The 17,072-nt window shown below is 33.5% G+C and overlaps 1 protein-coding gene across 7 annotated transcripts in view; it reads right to left on the bottom strand.

Annotated features, from left to right (window-relative positions):
- Window positions 1-17,072, bottom strand: part of EHBP1 (EH domain binding protein 1) — a 370,142-nt gene that overhangs the window by 35,126 nt on the left and 317,944 nt on the right. For all 7 annotated transcript variants that reach the window (XM_063077688.1, XM_063077689.1, XM_063077690.1 and 4 more), the window contains 4 exons: window positions 11,943-12,067; window positions 9,368-9,506; window positions 9,069-9,175; window positions 6,268-6,391 (listed from right to left, as the gene is read on the bottom strand). In XM_063077688.1, coding sequence (XP_062933758.1) covers window positions 6,268-6,391; window positions 9,069-9,175; window positions 9,368-9,506; window positions 11,943-12,067 — 495 coding nt within the window. The remainder of the gene's footprint in view (window positions 1-6,267; window positions 6,392-9,068; window positions 9,176-9,367; window positions 9,507-11,942; window positions 12,068-17,072) is intronic.

Here is a 17,072-nt window from a genome sequence, read left to right as displayed (position 1 = left end):
ATTACATTTTCATTGAAACAGATCAAGATCACACTTTTAAAAATAAAAATAAGGGGCTTTAACACAGGAAATGTACACATGAATATGTGTATCATAAATTGTGAGATGCTAATATAAAAATAATTATCTTAATTTAGAAGTCAGTCACTTAAACCATCTTCAGATATTCATATGTAGATAATCCTAGACTGAAAACTGCCCTCTGAAGGTTATAATGTCCCTGTTTCAGAACCTTCTAAAGATTAGCAAAGAGCTAGGTGCTTCTTTTGAAGGGAAGCTTGTTTTCATCCCTTTGATTACTCCAAATGAGGATGTTTTACAGCCCAGTTTTCATGTATATTATATTGTGATGACCAAGGTAAAGAAATAATGTTAAGAGGAACATGAGCTTGTTGGGTCTCTAATGAGCCAAATGGGTTGGCTAAGTGTCTTTTTGTATAAGCTAAATAAATATTGATCTGTTTCTTGAGTTACTAATTATAAATCATAAAATGGTAATGAGAGGGTCCAGAGAATTATTAATAAAACCCCAGGAAAATCAGAAGTTCACCTCTAAGAAGATGGATGAAGCAGAGTCAATGTCAGGTGGTGTCTGGGAGCCGGGCTCCAGAGCTATCAGACTAAGTTTGACTCCTGTTCCACCACTTGTTAACTATATGAATTGGGCAAGTTACTTCTCTGAGTCTCAGTTTCCCCATCTGGAAACACGATTATTAATAGTCCCAGTTATTAATGTAACATATTGTAGGGCCACTGTGAGAGACAACAAAATAATGCATATAAAGCATTTCCCATTGAGCTAGATAAGCATGCAATAAATATTGGCCATTATTGTCATCTTTAGGTACAGATAATGGATAATTCTGGAGCTTCAAAGGGGAAAGTTCCCAGTAACAACTCACATAAATTTTATTTTTGTTTTTTTGTGGGCCCAATTCTCTGCTTTAAAGCAACTTTAACAAATACTACATTTGGTCTTCAAAGGATGAGGTAAAGACACATTTTGAAGAATGTATAAAAAAGTTATTTGTTTTAATTTGTTTTTTCTCTAAGTATATTTATAATTTTAAATGGCCAGTTAGGTTTTTAAAGTAGATACTTGGCAAAAAGTTACAGAATCAGTATTTTTGGCCTAGGGACATAAGGAGGCTATTATGATCCTTTTACTCAGTACTCAAAGATATAAAGTTGCAAGATGCAATTTTATTTTGATTCCCTCCTCAATAATGTTTAATTTTTACACTCAAAATGTAAATAAAATGTTGTCATTTTAAAAACAAAAACAAAAAAAGTATTAGATCAAAACACTACAGTTCTACAGTAAGAAAGTTTGATACTCATCAAATGAAAATAGAATGGGAATAGAAAAGAAACACCATCCATTATAGTAACACTGTTCACAGCACTATAGTAAAAGGGCCCATCAACATTTCCTTTATCAACTCCATTTTTTTCAAGGGTTACGATGTTGCTGGCACAGATCCACCAGTGCTACACTTACATACAAAGTGTCAGCTTGGAACACACACATATATCTAAATTTTGCTGTTCCCAAAGAAGTAATCATTACAAACTCTAAGTACTAGAAAATTAATAATTCCTCAACAACAATTATACACACATATACCCACAGGCCATTAAAAGCTGATGGAAAAAAATTCTCTAGTATTTGCATAAGGATTTGACAGGTCCCAAGGTGGGATGGCAGAAAATAATATGCTTTCAAGCACAATTTAAAACACACACGCACATACACAATATTGCTATCTAGTATTCAGACTACCATTGATTTAGGATTACTCAACAATTTTCAGAAGGATCCAGACATATAAATCTGTGCAGGTGCTCTCTCTGCCATTGATGCCTTTCCCCAGCTACTCCCATTCTCATTTCTGGCACCTCCCATCTTGTTGTATGACCCACTGAAGCTTTCTCTTATATTCCTTTCTCATTTTTTTGCTAGATCCTTCTGCCAACATGCCAGGAGAAATGCCCAGCAGTCTGGGCCACCATCCAGGCTCTACCCCCCCCCCCCTACGATTCAAGAGCTTCAATATCAACGTGGTGGTGCTTAAAACCCAGAATTGTTCAAGCTCTGGGAACCTAGGACTCAGATCTAGACAACTATTAATATTACTTAGTTATATTTTGAATGAATAGGTTTTTCTGGGTTTGTATGGCATATGGACACATAACACTGTTTCTTTTGGAAAATGTATTCTGAATTCTAAATAAACCTCGCAACTCATTTAAAATTGAGTGCAGAGTTACCACATGATCCAGAAATTTCAATCCTAGGTATATAACCAAAACAACTGAAAACAGGAATTCAAACAGATACCTATACACAAATGTTCACAGTAGCCAAAAGGTAGAAATAACCCAAATGTCCATCAGCAGATAAATGAATAAACAAAATATGGTATATACCTACAATAGAATATTATTCAACCATAAAAAGGAATGAAGTACTGGTACATGCTACAACATGGATGAAACTTGAAGACATTATGTAAAGTGAAAGAAGCCAAACACAAAAGGGCAAATATTGTTTGATTCCATTATCTAGAATAAAGCAAATTCATACAGACAGAAAGTAGATTAGAAATTCTCAGGGGATTGGGAGAGGAAGAAACAGAGTTATTGCTTAATGAGTACAGACTTTCTGGCTGGAGTGATAGAAAACTTCTGGAAATATACAATGGTGGTGATTTCCCAACACTGTGAATGTACTAAATGCTACAGGACTGTATACTTTCAAATGGTTAATTTTATGTTACGTGAATTTCAAATCAATAAAAATTGAATATAGTTGGTATCTACAAGTATATAAAAACCTGAAATAGCAGACAGAATATATTTGTTCTGTAAAGAAGACATGGTGGGGAAAAGAGGGCTAAGTCAAGAGCTAGGAAACCTAAAAACCTGGGTTCAAGCCCTAATTCTACCATTACTAATGAGGTCAACTTAAACAAGTCATTTTCCTTTGAGTCTCAGTTTCATCATGTAAAGAATATGGATACTATCTGCTCTGCTTAATTCTGAGGCTGAGATTCAAAAAGTACCTTGAAATCTCTAACAAGAAAAAAAGGTACCATTACAATAAATGAAAACTTGGAATGTACTGAAACGCAAAAAGGCAAAGGATAAATATTTGCTTTCACTCTGTAATATCTTATCTCTTACTTCAGACACTAACCAGATTTTAGGCAAATCTTAAAACATTACTTTGCTAAGGAGGTTCAATACAGTCCAGGGTGATTCTTGCAGCTTATAAAGTTGGGGGACCAAGTAAGTTTTAGTCTGACTCTGCAGTAGCAAACACAGTCAGGATCAGATTCTGTCCTGTAGAATAAGGAACATAAGTCTTGAAGGGATTCCAGAATCAATCTATAGTCTGTAACTGTCTTTCAGATTATGAATGATCTGTAGTTGGAATGGGGCTATTTCATTTTTTTTTCCATCATGGAACATTTATTTTTTTTTTTAATTTTTTAATTTTTTTTAAATTTTATTTTGTCGATATACATTGTGGCTGATTATTGCTCCCCATCACCAAAACCTCCCTCCCTTCTCCCTCCCCCCCTCCCCCCAACAATGTCCTTTCTGTTTGCTTGTCGTATCAACTTCAAATAATTGTAGTTGTTATATCTTCTCCCCCCCCGTTTGTGTGTGTGTGTGTGTGTGTGTGTGTGTGTGTGTGTGTGAATTTATATATTAATTTTTAGCTCCCACCAATAAGTGAGAACATGTGGTATTTCTCTTTCTGTGCCTGACTTGTTTCACTTAATATAATTCTCTCAAGGTCCATCCATGTTGTTGCAAATGGCAGTATTTCATTCGTTTTTATAGCTGAGTAGTATTCCATTGTGTAGATGTACCACATTTTCCGTATCCACTCATCCGATGATGGGCATTTGGGCTGGTTCCAACTCTTGGCTATTGTAAAGAGTGCTGCGATAAACATTGGGAAACAGGTATACCTTCGACTTGATGATTTCCATTCCTCTGGGTATATTCCCAACAGTGGGCTAGCTGGGTCGTATGGTAGATCTATCTGCAATTGTTTGAGGAACCTCCATACCATTTTCCATAGAGGCTGCACCATTTTGCAGTCCCACCAACAATGTATGAGAGTTCCTTTTTCTCCGCAGCCTCGCCAGCATTTATCGTTCATAGTCTTTTGGATTTTAGCCATCCTAACTGGGGTTAGATGGTATCTCAATGTGGTTTTGATTTGCATTTCCCGGATGCTGAGTGATGTTGAGCATTTTTTCATATGTCTGTTAGCCATTTGTATATCTTCCTTAGAGAAATGCCTACTTAGCTCTTTTGGAATGGGGCTATTTCAAAGCTTCGCTGGTGATATGTAGGGTGGGAAAGAGAACTTGAGTTTATTTTGGTTAGAAACCACAATAAATAGACCCTGAGTACAAAAGAAGGAAAGAAAACAGAATTTCTAGCTTTTTCACTACTGGCATAAGGCTTGTTATAGAGTAATATCTAATTTATCCAACACAAACAGGGATTGTCTGCTTTTTTTTTTTTTTTTGGCAGCTGGCCAGTACAGGGAACCAATCCCTTGACCTTGGCGTTAATTTCCATTTGTTTAACAAAACAAATTTTCTGTTTGTTCCCTTAAAATATTCAAATGAAATAATTTTAAAATGTCATACAGAAATTACACTATTATTTACATTTTTATATAGCTAACATAGCTAATATTTTCAAAATCCCCTAGAAACCAAAGAAAAAATTCCAAATGTGAAACAATATATTGGTTTATGGATCTATGCTGAATCTACACAACAGTATATGTAAAAGACTGAGCATGCATGTAACGTGTTAGGAGAGTGGTCTAGGTAACCAGGTGTAGGTAGACAGGTCCTATATGATAAGGTTCTTGTGACCTGGATTCTTTCTAGTCCAAGGTCTGACACTTAGTGATCTGTGTGACCTTCAGCATTTCTTGTACCTCTGTCTCCTCACCTGTATATGAGAGAATTAGGTAATAGTTTTCCCAAAAAAGTTTTTTTGGTTTTTAACTTTAAGCATTAGAACCTTTTTTCAAACAAACACTTCCAAGAAAGTCACTACTTCAAATAAATAAACTCAGAGCCACTTTGAAGTAAAGTAAGGAATCCAAATGCCTGTCTGCTTTCTGCTCCCTATTGTCCTGGCAGCCCCTGAGCTGCCTCTGAAAAAGATTTAGGGCTCCATAGAAGACAGTATGAAACCCACTGGGCCAGATAAAGCCTAAAGTCCCTTCCTGTTCTAATATATTCTTATTTCACTAATACATGTATTTTCAAATGTCCCATATAAATGCTTACTTTTGGAGGAGTTCTTTTTTTATAAATATATTTTTAGAAACTACGAAGAAGTTCAGAAGAGCTTTTTGGTCCTAAATCACGCTACTCTATTTTAACACTGACATAAAATTAAAGCAATTAATTAGATGAAAGGAATGTATTTTCCACTCTTATTTTTGACATTTTTTCTTAATATAACATTTTTAACTTGGTGTGAATTATTTGAATTAACTTCTCATTTTTATCCTTTTGTAGGAGCAGCATTTTAAAAGAAACACACACATACATACTCACTGTTACTTTCCAATAGCTTATTGTGTTCTTAGATCTATTCAATCACTATTGGCAATCAGCACTAAATACCAGTCTACCTTCTGGTTAGGAGCTAACTTGCTGCTCTAACCCATCATTATGAACATTTCTATATACTTTAATCCTTTCAAATACAACTGTGACACAAAGTATTACAGACTCTTAAAAACCTGTTCTCTTGGGGGAAAAAATTGTGGAGCATCAGTAACCAGATAGTATTCTCAAATTTCAGTGATCTAGTCCATGGAGCCGTCCCCTATGCACAGTGCTCTGTTTCATGCAGTACATGGCTTTAGCTGGCCAAATCTTTTTTTTTCCCAATGAATCAGTAGAACAGTAAAGATCTTACTTTTTTTTTAAGCAGTGGCATATCAATGAGGCACAGATGTGTATTCCAACTCTGCATGGATGAGCACACTGTTCAATAGTGCTGGCTCACACGGTATCAGGGCGAGTTATCACTTCCCATGAAGGCACTCTTATCACCAGGGCCCAGAGAGGTGGCTGCAAATCACAGCCTTTTTATTTTCAAGGCAGTTTTGCTGAACATTCAGGCTTCAAAGATTCACACTTCCAAAACTCTATAAGAGTTTGTGAACGCTCAATTTGCCAAAACTGTTTACAGTGTAATTGGGCACCGTACCTGTGTCCATGAGATAGCGAAGGCGCTTCTCCACCAGCGCGGCACGGGTGTCAATTTGCTTTTGCTCATTCTCTAGTGCTGCCAATTCTCCTACAACATACTGACTGGTGTCTTTGAACCCTTTCTGTTAACGAGAACAAACAGGAAGAAAAAAAATCACTTGTAAGTTGCATTTTTCCTTTCTACAAACACTTACTAAAGCACTTACCTAGAGAACCAAATACACCCTTAGTATCATCACCCTTAGTACCAAAAAGCAACTCCCTATGACTCAGAAATTTTTCACGTGTTATGCGTACCAAACTTTTGCAAATAGAGAATATTTCACCTGTTTAGTGTTATATTTATAATTTCACACTCAGATTTGCAAGATTTAAAAGGTTAACACTAATTTTTCTTAAAATTCCCCATAGAGCTAAGTCAGAGTTATCTAAGCATGAAAAATGACAAAAGAGAATTGTCCCTTTGGTGATTTTCAAAACAAACACCAATGACATCTTTACTTCAAAAGTATAATATATAAAAATGGAGTTTTACTAAGAAATTGATCCTTAAAGTATCCAACCTGAGAGAATCAGACAGATTTGTTCTATAAAAATACAAAATTAAGACACATTTTTTGTTTTCATAGTGACTATACTACTTAAAATGATAAAAAAAAAGATAAAAAAGAAGTTTGCAATATCTCCAGTTTTCCCTCCAGCTGGCTCCTGTACTTTAACATAGCATTCTGTTGATGTATTACTAATTATTACAGCTGCTAATTCTAACCTGACAGGTGGTTTCAAATCTTGCTACACAGAATCTAATGTAATTAATACTGATTTGTTTAATCTTCCATTTATCCAAATTTGGATTTCAATTTGAAAATTTACTTTTCATAACAATCCATATTAAAAAAATTATTCTTAAAAGTTTAATTTGAAATAGCAACTCTATTATAAAGTGCCAGTATAGTCTTAACTTTTATTTTCATATTACAAATTTAAATCATTAGGGGCAGGGTTATTATTTATGACATAATCACAAAAATGGGTTAACTATAGCTCCCTTTGGAATACCTGTCTACCTTTTGACATTTCTAGGGCTAAGAGAACTAAGTAGCTGAGAAATATTAAAGAAATGCTTAAGTGATACTCTCACCACTACCACTACTGTCATCAACACTTGTTATTTATTCAGAAAAATAAATGTGAACAATCTTCATTTGTCAAATCTCTTCCCTACCTAGAAGCATATTAATCTCTAAGAATCTATGAAAAATTATCTTTTGTTACTCCTTAAACAAAAAACAAGATCGTTAATTATGAGCATATTTTGGAATTTTCATGATCAATAAATATGTCTAACTGTATGTATAACCTACATGCCTTTTGAACTTGTAAATGATTTGCACTTACATGTGAACTCAATTTATACCGACATTGTTAAATTGATTATGGCAGCTGACAAAATTAAAGTTGAAATATTTTAAGAAATCTTAATACTGATAATTTCGCAGGATAGTTTGACAAAAAAGTCACTGTATTTTTTAAAAATTCATACAAAATGGATATTCTTCCATCTCAATACAAAATATAACAGAAAAATTATAATAACAGAATAAATGCTAATGGTAACTTTAAAATCTGGAATAATCTGGTGAATCCTTTTTGAACCTATCTGGCAGATAGCAGAGCATTTTCAAAAGGGACTTTTCCTTTTCTTATTCCCATCCAGAGGGACAAAACGAATTTAGTAGTTTGCAAAGACAATATGAATAACAAAGATATAAGAAAGTAGAAGTGATAAGCAACACATAAATTTCATTGCTTTTACTGATTAGTCCAGTTAAAAATAGTAACAAATTTCACAATCAGGTTTCTTTAGTGTGAGTATATAGTATACTCAAGTATTCTGTAACTTATAGCTTGTACCAAATACTTCATCAGGCTATACCACCAAGCTGTTCTTTGTACTAAGACCTTTCTAGGTCTTCTAAAATGAACAACTTAAAATGAGAAGGTTTTAGAGCCCTAAAATGTAGTTGGCAACTGAGTGCATTTATAAGGATTTTAAAATCTAACAATGAATATTCTAATAGTAAACACAATGAAAATATTTAGACAAACTGTAGATAATAAAAAAGTAGCACCATTAAAGATAGCTATGCTCCTAGACAAAAATTCAAGTTAAAACTTGTTCTTCCTGCTTCTGTCCTGCAGCTGTCCATCAAAAGCAGCTTTCTCCCTGCGGTCTATCAAATATTTCCCTCACAAATCAATTTTACACATGATCAGCCCATACCCCTACTGAGCTGAACCTCCCCGTTAATTAAGTGAAGAAATTACCATATATATTATATTAATGCAAACATCATTCAGCTAGTAATTCACGGCTGATCTGGATAATGGAAAGGTTGAACACCCATTAACCCAAGCCAACAAAATGGGTTGGCTGAGAAATTCTAGCAGGTCTCATGTGACTTTTCCCTCTAACAGCAGCTCTGCGGTATCTGCTATTGTAATAATTAAAATCCTCCTGGTAGATCAATACTAGAATCTCTTTATGGGAAGTGCCCTGATGGAAATGTCTCAAGGAAGCTGGGGCTGTGGAACTCTGAAAAATTCATTTTTTTTATCTGACAATTATCACCACACTGCAGACTAATTCAACAGTGCACCCCTCTCACTCTGCTTTGAATGCACTGGAGATTGACATCTTAAAAAACCTAACATCTCATTTTAACAAATAAAGGCACTATTTCCACATACAGTTTGGAATTATCAGCAATCATGAAACCACACAAAAAATTAATATACATTAAGCACTTCATCTTCTGATGGCTTCCTCTGAGTTTCAGTTATCGCTGCCTTCTCCTCATTTCCTTTCTTTGTATCTTCCTGTATTGATCTCTGCCTTTTCATCTCTTAAAAAAAAGGGGGGGAAGACATGTAAAATTATTATAAAGCTTGATATTTGTGTATTGAAATGCGGATTTACATTATCAGCTTACATATATATATATATATATATATATATATATATATAGGTGTACGTATGTATATCGTTAAATACTGTTAAATCATAAGATGGGAAACATTTTAAAAAGTGTTCCTACCTGGTCTATTCTCAACATATTGACTGAAAGACTGAAGTTGAGTTTTTCTGACTGTAGAATCCTTGCTGAACACAACAGGATTTCTAAAACGTTCTGTTGCTTTTTGTAATCGCTCAGTCCGGAGATCTTCCGTGCCGTTCTAAAAGTAAAACAACACATGGTAAGACAGTCCTCATTTTATAAACATGGAATTACACATTAGTAAGGCAACTTTCAGTGATTTAAGATAATGCTGATTTAGAAACTTTTTTTTTTTAAAGAAAAAGGATTTTAAACTACTCAAAATAGCTCAACTTCAAATTCTGTTGCCTATAATCAAAAACTTTGGGGCGCATGGCTTAAACCCTCGATAACTTTGACATACCAGATACTATAAACACTTGTGTCTTCTCCCAGTGGTATGTATCATTTAAAAGCCATGTTGCCTTCTATTCTCCCCACTATTCTGCCCCATCAGTTTGTACAGTCCCACAGACTTGTATGACAAGAAGAACTAGTTTCTAATTTTATGCCCATTGAGATAAACCACTAATGCTGGATGAAAGCTAAAAGGTAGGATTATACTACTACCCCACTGAACTGTATTTCATCAGCTATAACTTTCCAAAGCCAGATTTGTAAGTAAGCCCTTTACAGCTAAGGAAACTACAATTATCTTTCCCAGAGCTTCCTATGTTAATACTGGTAACAAATTCAAATGGTTCTATCAACAAGAAATATCCCAGAAGACTGAACCACTGCGGTGTGTGGAAGCTGCAGATACCGAGGTGCTGTGTACCAAACAAATATTTCATTTTATACCTAATCTTTTATTATTTTTATTAAGTGTTTTGAAAGTAAATAGGGAAAGGCTAAGATGCATGACTAATAGCTAAGCCTGCTGAATGCTGAAACTGGTTATCAAAAGCTACCAAGACTTTGCCCTTCCTCTGCATTGAGACAATCGGTAATGAGGAAGCCCTCCAATGGCCTATTCTCTAGCCTCAAGGAGGCCTGGGATACAGAATCCTCAAGGGAAGGTAACAGTTTATCCTTTTCCACAAACACAGAATGCCTCATTTATAAACGTGTAAACTGCATTTTATTAAAAAAAATAATAAAACCCCAAATCAATGCTGAAAGCTTCAAGAGAACAGATGGACTCTGTGTATTCCTTATAAACACCATTTTCAAAATCTTAGCTAAAAAGATTCATACAAAGGCAAGCTGTTTAAAGCACACCTTTTGTTGGAATAACTTTAAAAATTACTCAATAAGAGCTTTTTGGAGAGCAGAAATTTCACCTATGTAGATGATTAAACCATAAGAATACAAATACCTCTATTTTAATTTTTTTAAAAGTTACCTAATATATATATCATTAACATCATACTTATAGAATAAAAATACCTCTAAAAATATCCTAACTAGCTATGTAGTTAGGATGGAAACAATTTTGGCTTTTATTTTTTAAAGGAAAGTATGAATTCCACTGTTATAATAACTATCCAATAGTCTAAAACCCAAGTCTTTTCCAAAATAAACAAACACAGCTAAATTTTTTTTAGGCCTTGCAACATGTTAAAATATCAGTGTGATTAGCCAGCAAATCCCATCTTAAGAAACCTTTTTATGACTAGGGACTTCTGCCACTTTACAAATGTATTCCTCTAAACCCACTAATTCAGTTAGCCTTTTCAATCCATTGTGTTATTCTTAGGCCAGCTTCATTCCGCATTAAATCCACTGCAGAAAGCTAAATTGAACGCAAAAAATCAGACCTGATCCAGGCTTCCTTTTGTTCAAAGATAGAGACCAAAAGTCCTCTGGCGCTGCCACACACTTTCATCACCAATTTATAGAAACCGGCAATATACGGGAAAAGCAATGAAAGTCATTGTTTTGGGACTTCAAAGCATCTCTGTCAGGGGAAGGAAATCCTTTCAGTCAGCAAGGCAGTCCCCATGGTCTGCAGGTGGGTGAAAAGTTATACAAGACTGGAAGTGCCCTAAAGCTAGAGAAATACTAATGACACACTATGAGGAAAAGGGAGGAGCTTGTGGGTGGGGATAATATATAGAGCCTAATAACAATAATAATATTGTTATAATGTGGCATTTTGGCTAAAATCCTACACAAGGGTAACATTCATAATGGCACAAAAACACATTCAAGTATCTTAAACACTTGTATTTAATCACATCACCACCTTCAGGTGTGATAGATTCTTATAAATAACATAAATTCTAGTTCATGTAAAGAGGGAGAAGAATGAGGATGATAGAAAAATATTCTAGAATTCTCTTAGCAATATTCTTAGCAAAGTATACATATATATAAAGTTCGAGAATAGTTTCTATATACCCTCTACTTTTACTTGAAATAGCAATTTAAAGTAGTAGTTTCTCTGAAAAACAGTATATGAATTCTGACTACCAGATTGAAATTTTAATTTATTAGCTATTTGATAAAAATTTTTATACCTTAATATTAATGTGAAGAATTTGGTCACAGTTTGTTTTCAGGATTATATAGTAACAGTAGAAACTAGATACACATAAAGCTGAGCCAAATGTTTTAAACAAGTGAGATTTACCTTAATGTCTTGATCTGAGCTCTCAGGTACAGCCTTCTGGACAGCACTGGAGAGTGAATTTGCCACCTGTGGCTGAGCTTCTAGGAGCTTTTTCAGCTTCAAGTCCATCAACTTACTGTTTTGTTCTGTTAAATATGCAAATCCCATGAATAAATGAGTGATATGCATTTAGGTGTGTAGGCTATCAATTTTAGGTGACATCATAAAAATATTACTTTTTTTTTAAAAAAAGGACATCAAGGTTGTGAAGTAACATATCAGATTAGACACATGCAGAACTCCTTACATATGTATACATATATGTTCCCCCTTCAAAATCATTCCTCTTAAAGAATATAGTCGACATACCTAAAGATGACTCAGTTATATTATAGTTAATAGTAGTTTTATGCTTATGCAATATATATTTATATAAGTAACTGCATAGGTTATACATAATAAAACAAGCTATTACAGCAAACTAGATATTTAAAGAAGAGACACATTTGATTCTAAATTATATTATTGTTTCAACTATCTTATCTTAGTATATTAAATTTATACATATAATGCCACAGTAAAACAAGTTCTTAACATGATCCAGATAGTTACGTACACACTGTTAGAATCCAGTGTTTATGTGTGTACACATATACCCAACATTGAAACAAGGTATATGTTTACAAATATCTTCTACTTAGGTGGCAGAAATACGATAAAGATGATCACATTTTTGGAATGCATTATATATGGATAGAAATCTAAAATAAATAAAATATAGCCGTGACTTTTAAAATAAACATTTTCAAATTATTTTTAGCAAGGACATTAATCTTTAATAATAAAATAGTTCAGAAACAAGTGGAAATACAATCTGCTTAAACAAATTCATGCAAAGCAACTCTTTAATAAAATGGTTGTAAAAGACATGCCAACCATTTGGAGAATGGTATTTTTCATAAAGATTAATAACTTTTCTAATTATAAGACTCTTAATAAATGCTATTATCATTACTTTCATGCAAATTGGTCAGTTTATATTGCCAGGCTTCTCTTTTAAACAATATCTGATGAACTATGGTCAAATCAAGATAAAGATTAAACAATTTATTATTAAAACATCATGACTTTTATATACATATTAAAAAAGAATTCGGGGGGAAATAAAGCAAGGATCAAAATCATAACATTTTCTACGTGCTTCCAGATTCCAGTTTGCATTCCTATTTCTTATTGCCATGAAGTATACCAGAGATCTGAATTGGGAAGACTGTCTATGCACATGCCAACACTTATGGCATGCTTGACAGCTGTAAACAACATATTAGTGAACTCCAAACAAGAAGGCTTTCATGTATTTTCTTTTCTGGCATACATAAAATAGAGAATTTTTAAAAGGACAAGAGTCAAACCTTTCAGGATTAAATTAACCAATCTTTAAGGTATCCCACAAAGTTGCTACAGCTGAAACTAGAAAACTCCCCTCACCTAAGAAATGGCTAATTTTTTCCTGTCTTCATAATCTACTGTAAAATAATGACACATGCATCAATTATTGTCCCTGATTTTATATTTCCATGAACTGAATGTTAAAGTTTCCACTCTGTACTTATGGATGTCCTCAGCAGTAAAGTGACGGTATTATGATAAAGTCTTTGGTGCTGGTTGTGCTGGGAGGTTGAGTAAGCAACAACAAAAATCTTTTCAAAAAGAAAAATCAGACCTACCCAAGTTCTACAGTATTTTAAACAAAAAGAATTAAAACGTAGTTCTAATTTTGGATTAAACACTTACAAGTTTTCCTTAAATATCAGCATTCTCTTGGACTTGCACAATTACAAATATACTGACCTCTGTCTATCAACAGTATAATTTAATACTGGGCCATGAAGGAGCTACTGAGAAAAAGAACATGGGTTTTCTCGGCTGTTCCTTATGGTTAGGAAGACCCTGGTCAATTGTTTCTTGGAGAGGTAATAGCACGATTTCAAACAGGGGAAGAAACAAAGCAAGTTTGCATTGCAGACACGACAGGGATGGAGAAAAGAATGCCTGATCTCACTCCCTGTAACTTTTACAGGGAACGATAAATATTAGGGACTTTGTCTCCTTACTGTTAAGTCTAAAGAAAACACCAAAGACTTTTTATTGCTATAAGCATTTATGGAACCCCTCAGGTAGACAAAACTTTGGATTGCTGCTTGCTGCTGGCTTACAAAGGCAATACGTATGGAACACTCATCTATTAAAAACCAATAGCAAGTATTTTATATTTTAAGCAAGAATTTGCAAAGGTCAATTGCCAATGTGATTTACTGATTGGCTGATGTAGGATTAATTTAGTAGCAGTCTATATATGTAGTTTTCATAAGAAATGTCTCATAATCAGTTAAGTATGTATGAAATAATTTATTAGTAGTAATATTTAAATACTTAAAGTAAGCACAAAATTTGCAAAGTAATATTACAACTAAGAATACTAAATTTAGATTTACATTTGCAGTATTCCATATATATATTACATTTGGAGTATTTCATATATATTATATATATAAAATACATATATATGTGCTCTATATATACCTTATATCATACAAAATTTTTAAAGCTGAGAAGTGAACCAATTATTGAATGCCTACAAATTGTCTCATATAACATAAAATATAATAGTCAATCTTAGTAATAAGAGAACAGAGCTACAATTTGCTATTCCAATGTTATTGCTAATTTTAACATTCAACCTAAAACAAAATAACATAAAATTGGTGGAAGGTGGACTTAGCTAAATGATTTGTGAGGACAGAAGATATAATAAAACTACCAAAAGAAATTATTATTATTATTATTATTATTGATGAAATAAAGTAAATATAACCATAAAGTATGCCATGCAGCAGGACACAAAACATTTATAATTTGAAATTACCAGGAGTATCAAGGTCATTTTCTAAGTTAGTAAGTTCATCTCCACCTCCTACAACAAAGCCTTCAGGAAGCTCCTCGTTAGTATCTATTTCAATATTATCATTTTCATCTGTAGGAACATGTAGCAATAATGTTAGTATATTATTTATATTTTATATCATTTGTCCAAAACACTAAAGAAGAAAAACCAGTATTTTTAGTGACAGTCCCTGAAATTGAGGCCTGACACAGATAAGCAAGTTAAGAAATCAGTTTTAAGTCACTTTTTCACTATTGGATTAACATTTAATATTTTACATTCATATGTCAAAGTTGAATTATCACATCAAAGCAGACGCAAAGGTTTTGACAATTTGCCACATGCTGTCTTTAAATCACTGAGCTCATTGAGTCCCTGTATTTTAAAGTGTAATCTATTAGTAAGTATACTGTAATGATAGCACATAAAAATAAAGTTGGTTTAGTAACAAAGTCATCAAATAATACTTCTAAATTTCACATTTTTATTATTTATTAGACATAAATGTGTAAAGAAACACATTATTCCTTACAAATTTGTAGCTATATTTAAGTCATTTATATGAAGACTTGAATGCTTTTCTGCTATTAATAATCATAAAATTATTATTATAAAAGCATAGATTATGAGACTAGAATAGGCAATACCTTTATATAATGGAAGATTTAGAAACATCTAAGACAACACATCTTGGGACAGCTAAAGCTGGGAAAAATTATTATAATTCAAAATTAAATACATGGGAATGAGGAAGTCTCATTATTTTTTCTATCTTAGTAAAATGCTTTATGTAGGTCATAATTAATTGATGGTGTCAATTTTTTTACATTAAATAGTTCTAGTATATATTTTTCTCTCTCCAAATCCTAGTGATAAAATTAAGTAATTTTGAATCCCATACATTTTGACTAGGCATAGCATTAATTTGATTTGCATATTAGAGGTTTAGCTTAACATTCTGTTGTTGACAGGCAATGCACCTTTTGGAGAAACAGCTGTCTAGCACTGGAAGTTGAAGAATACACCCAGTACTCCGCAATTTATTTTTTATTAGGCAACTTTGATTAATAGGTATTCCAAAGATTTTTCCAATTGAGAAAGTCCTAAATTCTATAGTTTTGGGTTAATCCCTCAACATTTGTCCCTCTCTGAAATTGTACACCTTTATGTTTAATTTTTGGCTTCCCAAGTAAATACTTACTGTGAGCATTAATATCGATAATAGCTTACATATATTGAAGACTTCCCATCTACTATGTAAGCCATTTAGAAGAAGAAAACAAAGAAAAAGATTGAGAAGTGCCCTCAGGGGAAAAACAGAAGCATAGAGATGAAAACATCCTTAAATGATTTCAAAGAATTACCTAAGGCATTATAGTTGGCTACGTTATTAAAGCACACTCAGTTGAGAGATTTTTTTTCTAATCATCTGTACTTAGCAAACTGTGTTTGACTCATTTCATAAAAGTGAGTATCTTCAAACTTCACTGTCCTCATGAATTTTTCTCTAAACAATTTTGTAGTTTAGCAGATGAATAAACAAATATTTCCTGAGCACTAAAACAGTGTTCAGAACACTTCCTCAGCATTACTCTGCATCAGAGATAGTTCACTATTAATAGTTTTCTGGGATCTAGTGCAGTACTTTGTTGCTAACAATCAGCCGACACTGTTTATTACTGACCATAATTAATATAGAGTTCAAGTACAAAACTCAACACTTATTTATTTACTCTACTGTGTACTGTATATGCAATTTGCAAAACACTGTGCTAGATGTTGCGGAGATACCAAGCTGTACAAGACATTTTTCTGCCTTCAAGTGACTATATTACCATACAGGATGAGATACACTCAAGTGATTTACCATACAGGATGCGTGCTATTGGGTAAAAATAAGGTACAAAGCAAATTCAAAAGATAAAAAGATTACTCTTTGCCAATGACACCAGGAATTCTTTTTTGGAAGTGCTAACCTTTAAATTAGGTCTTCAGAAATGTATAGAATTTCAAGAGGTTGAGGGAAGGGCATTACAGGCATGAAAACAGGAACAGGTAGTTTATGTTCAGAGAATGGTGTAAAGTCCTTTTTGGCTCAAGCGTACTTAAAGGGAAATAACAGAAGGTAAGAGTTTGAAAGGCAAAACAGTAGAGAGCCCTGACGGGCAGATTGGGAAGTTTAAATTTTACTTGGTAGGAATGGAGAG

Source organism: Cynocephalus volans, chromosome 14 (assembly GCF_027409185.1).
Source record: "Cynocephalus volans isolate mCynVol1 chromosome 14, mCynVol1.pri, whole genome shotgun sequence".
Lineage (NCBI taxonomy): Eukaryota > Metazoa > Chordata > Mammalia > Dermoptera > Cynocephalidae > Cynocephalus > Cynocephalus volans.
This window is presented reverse-complemented; position numbering and strand designations above follow the sequence as displayed.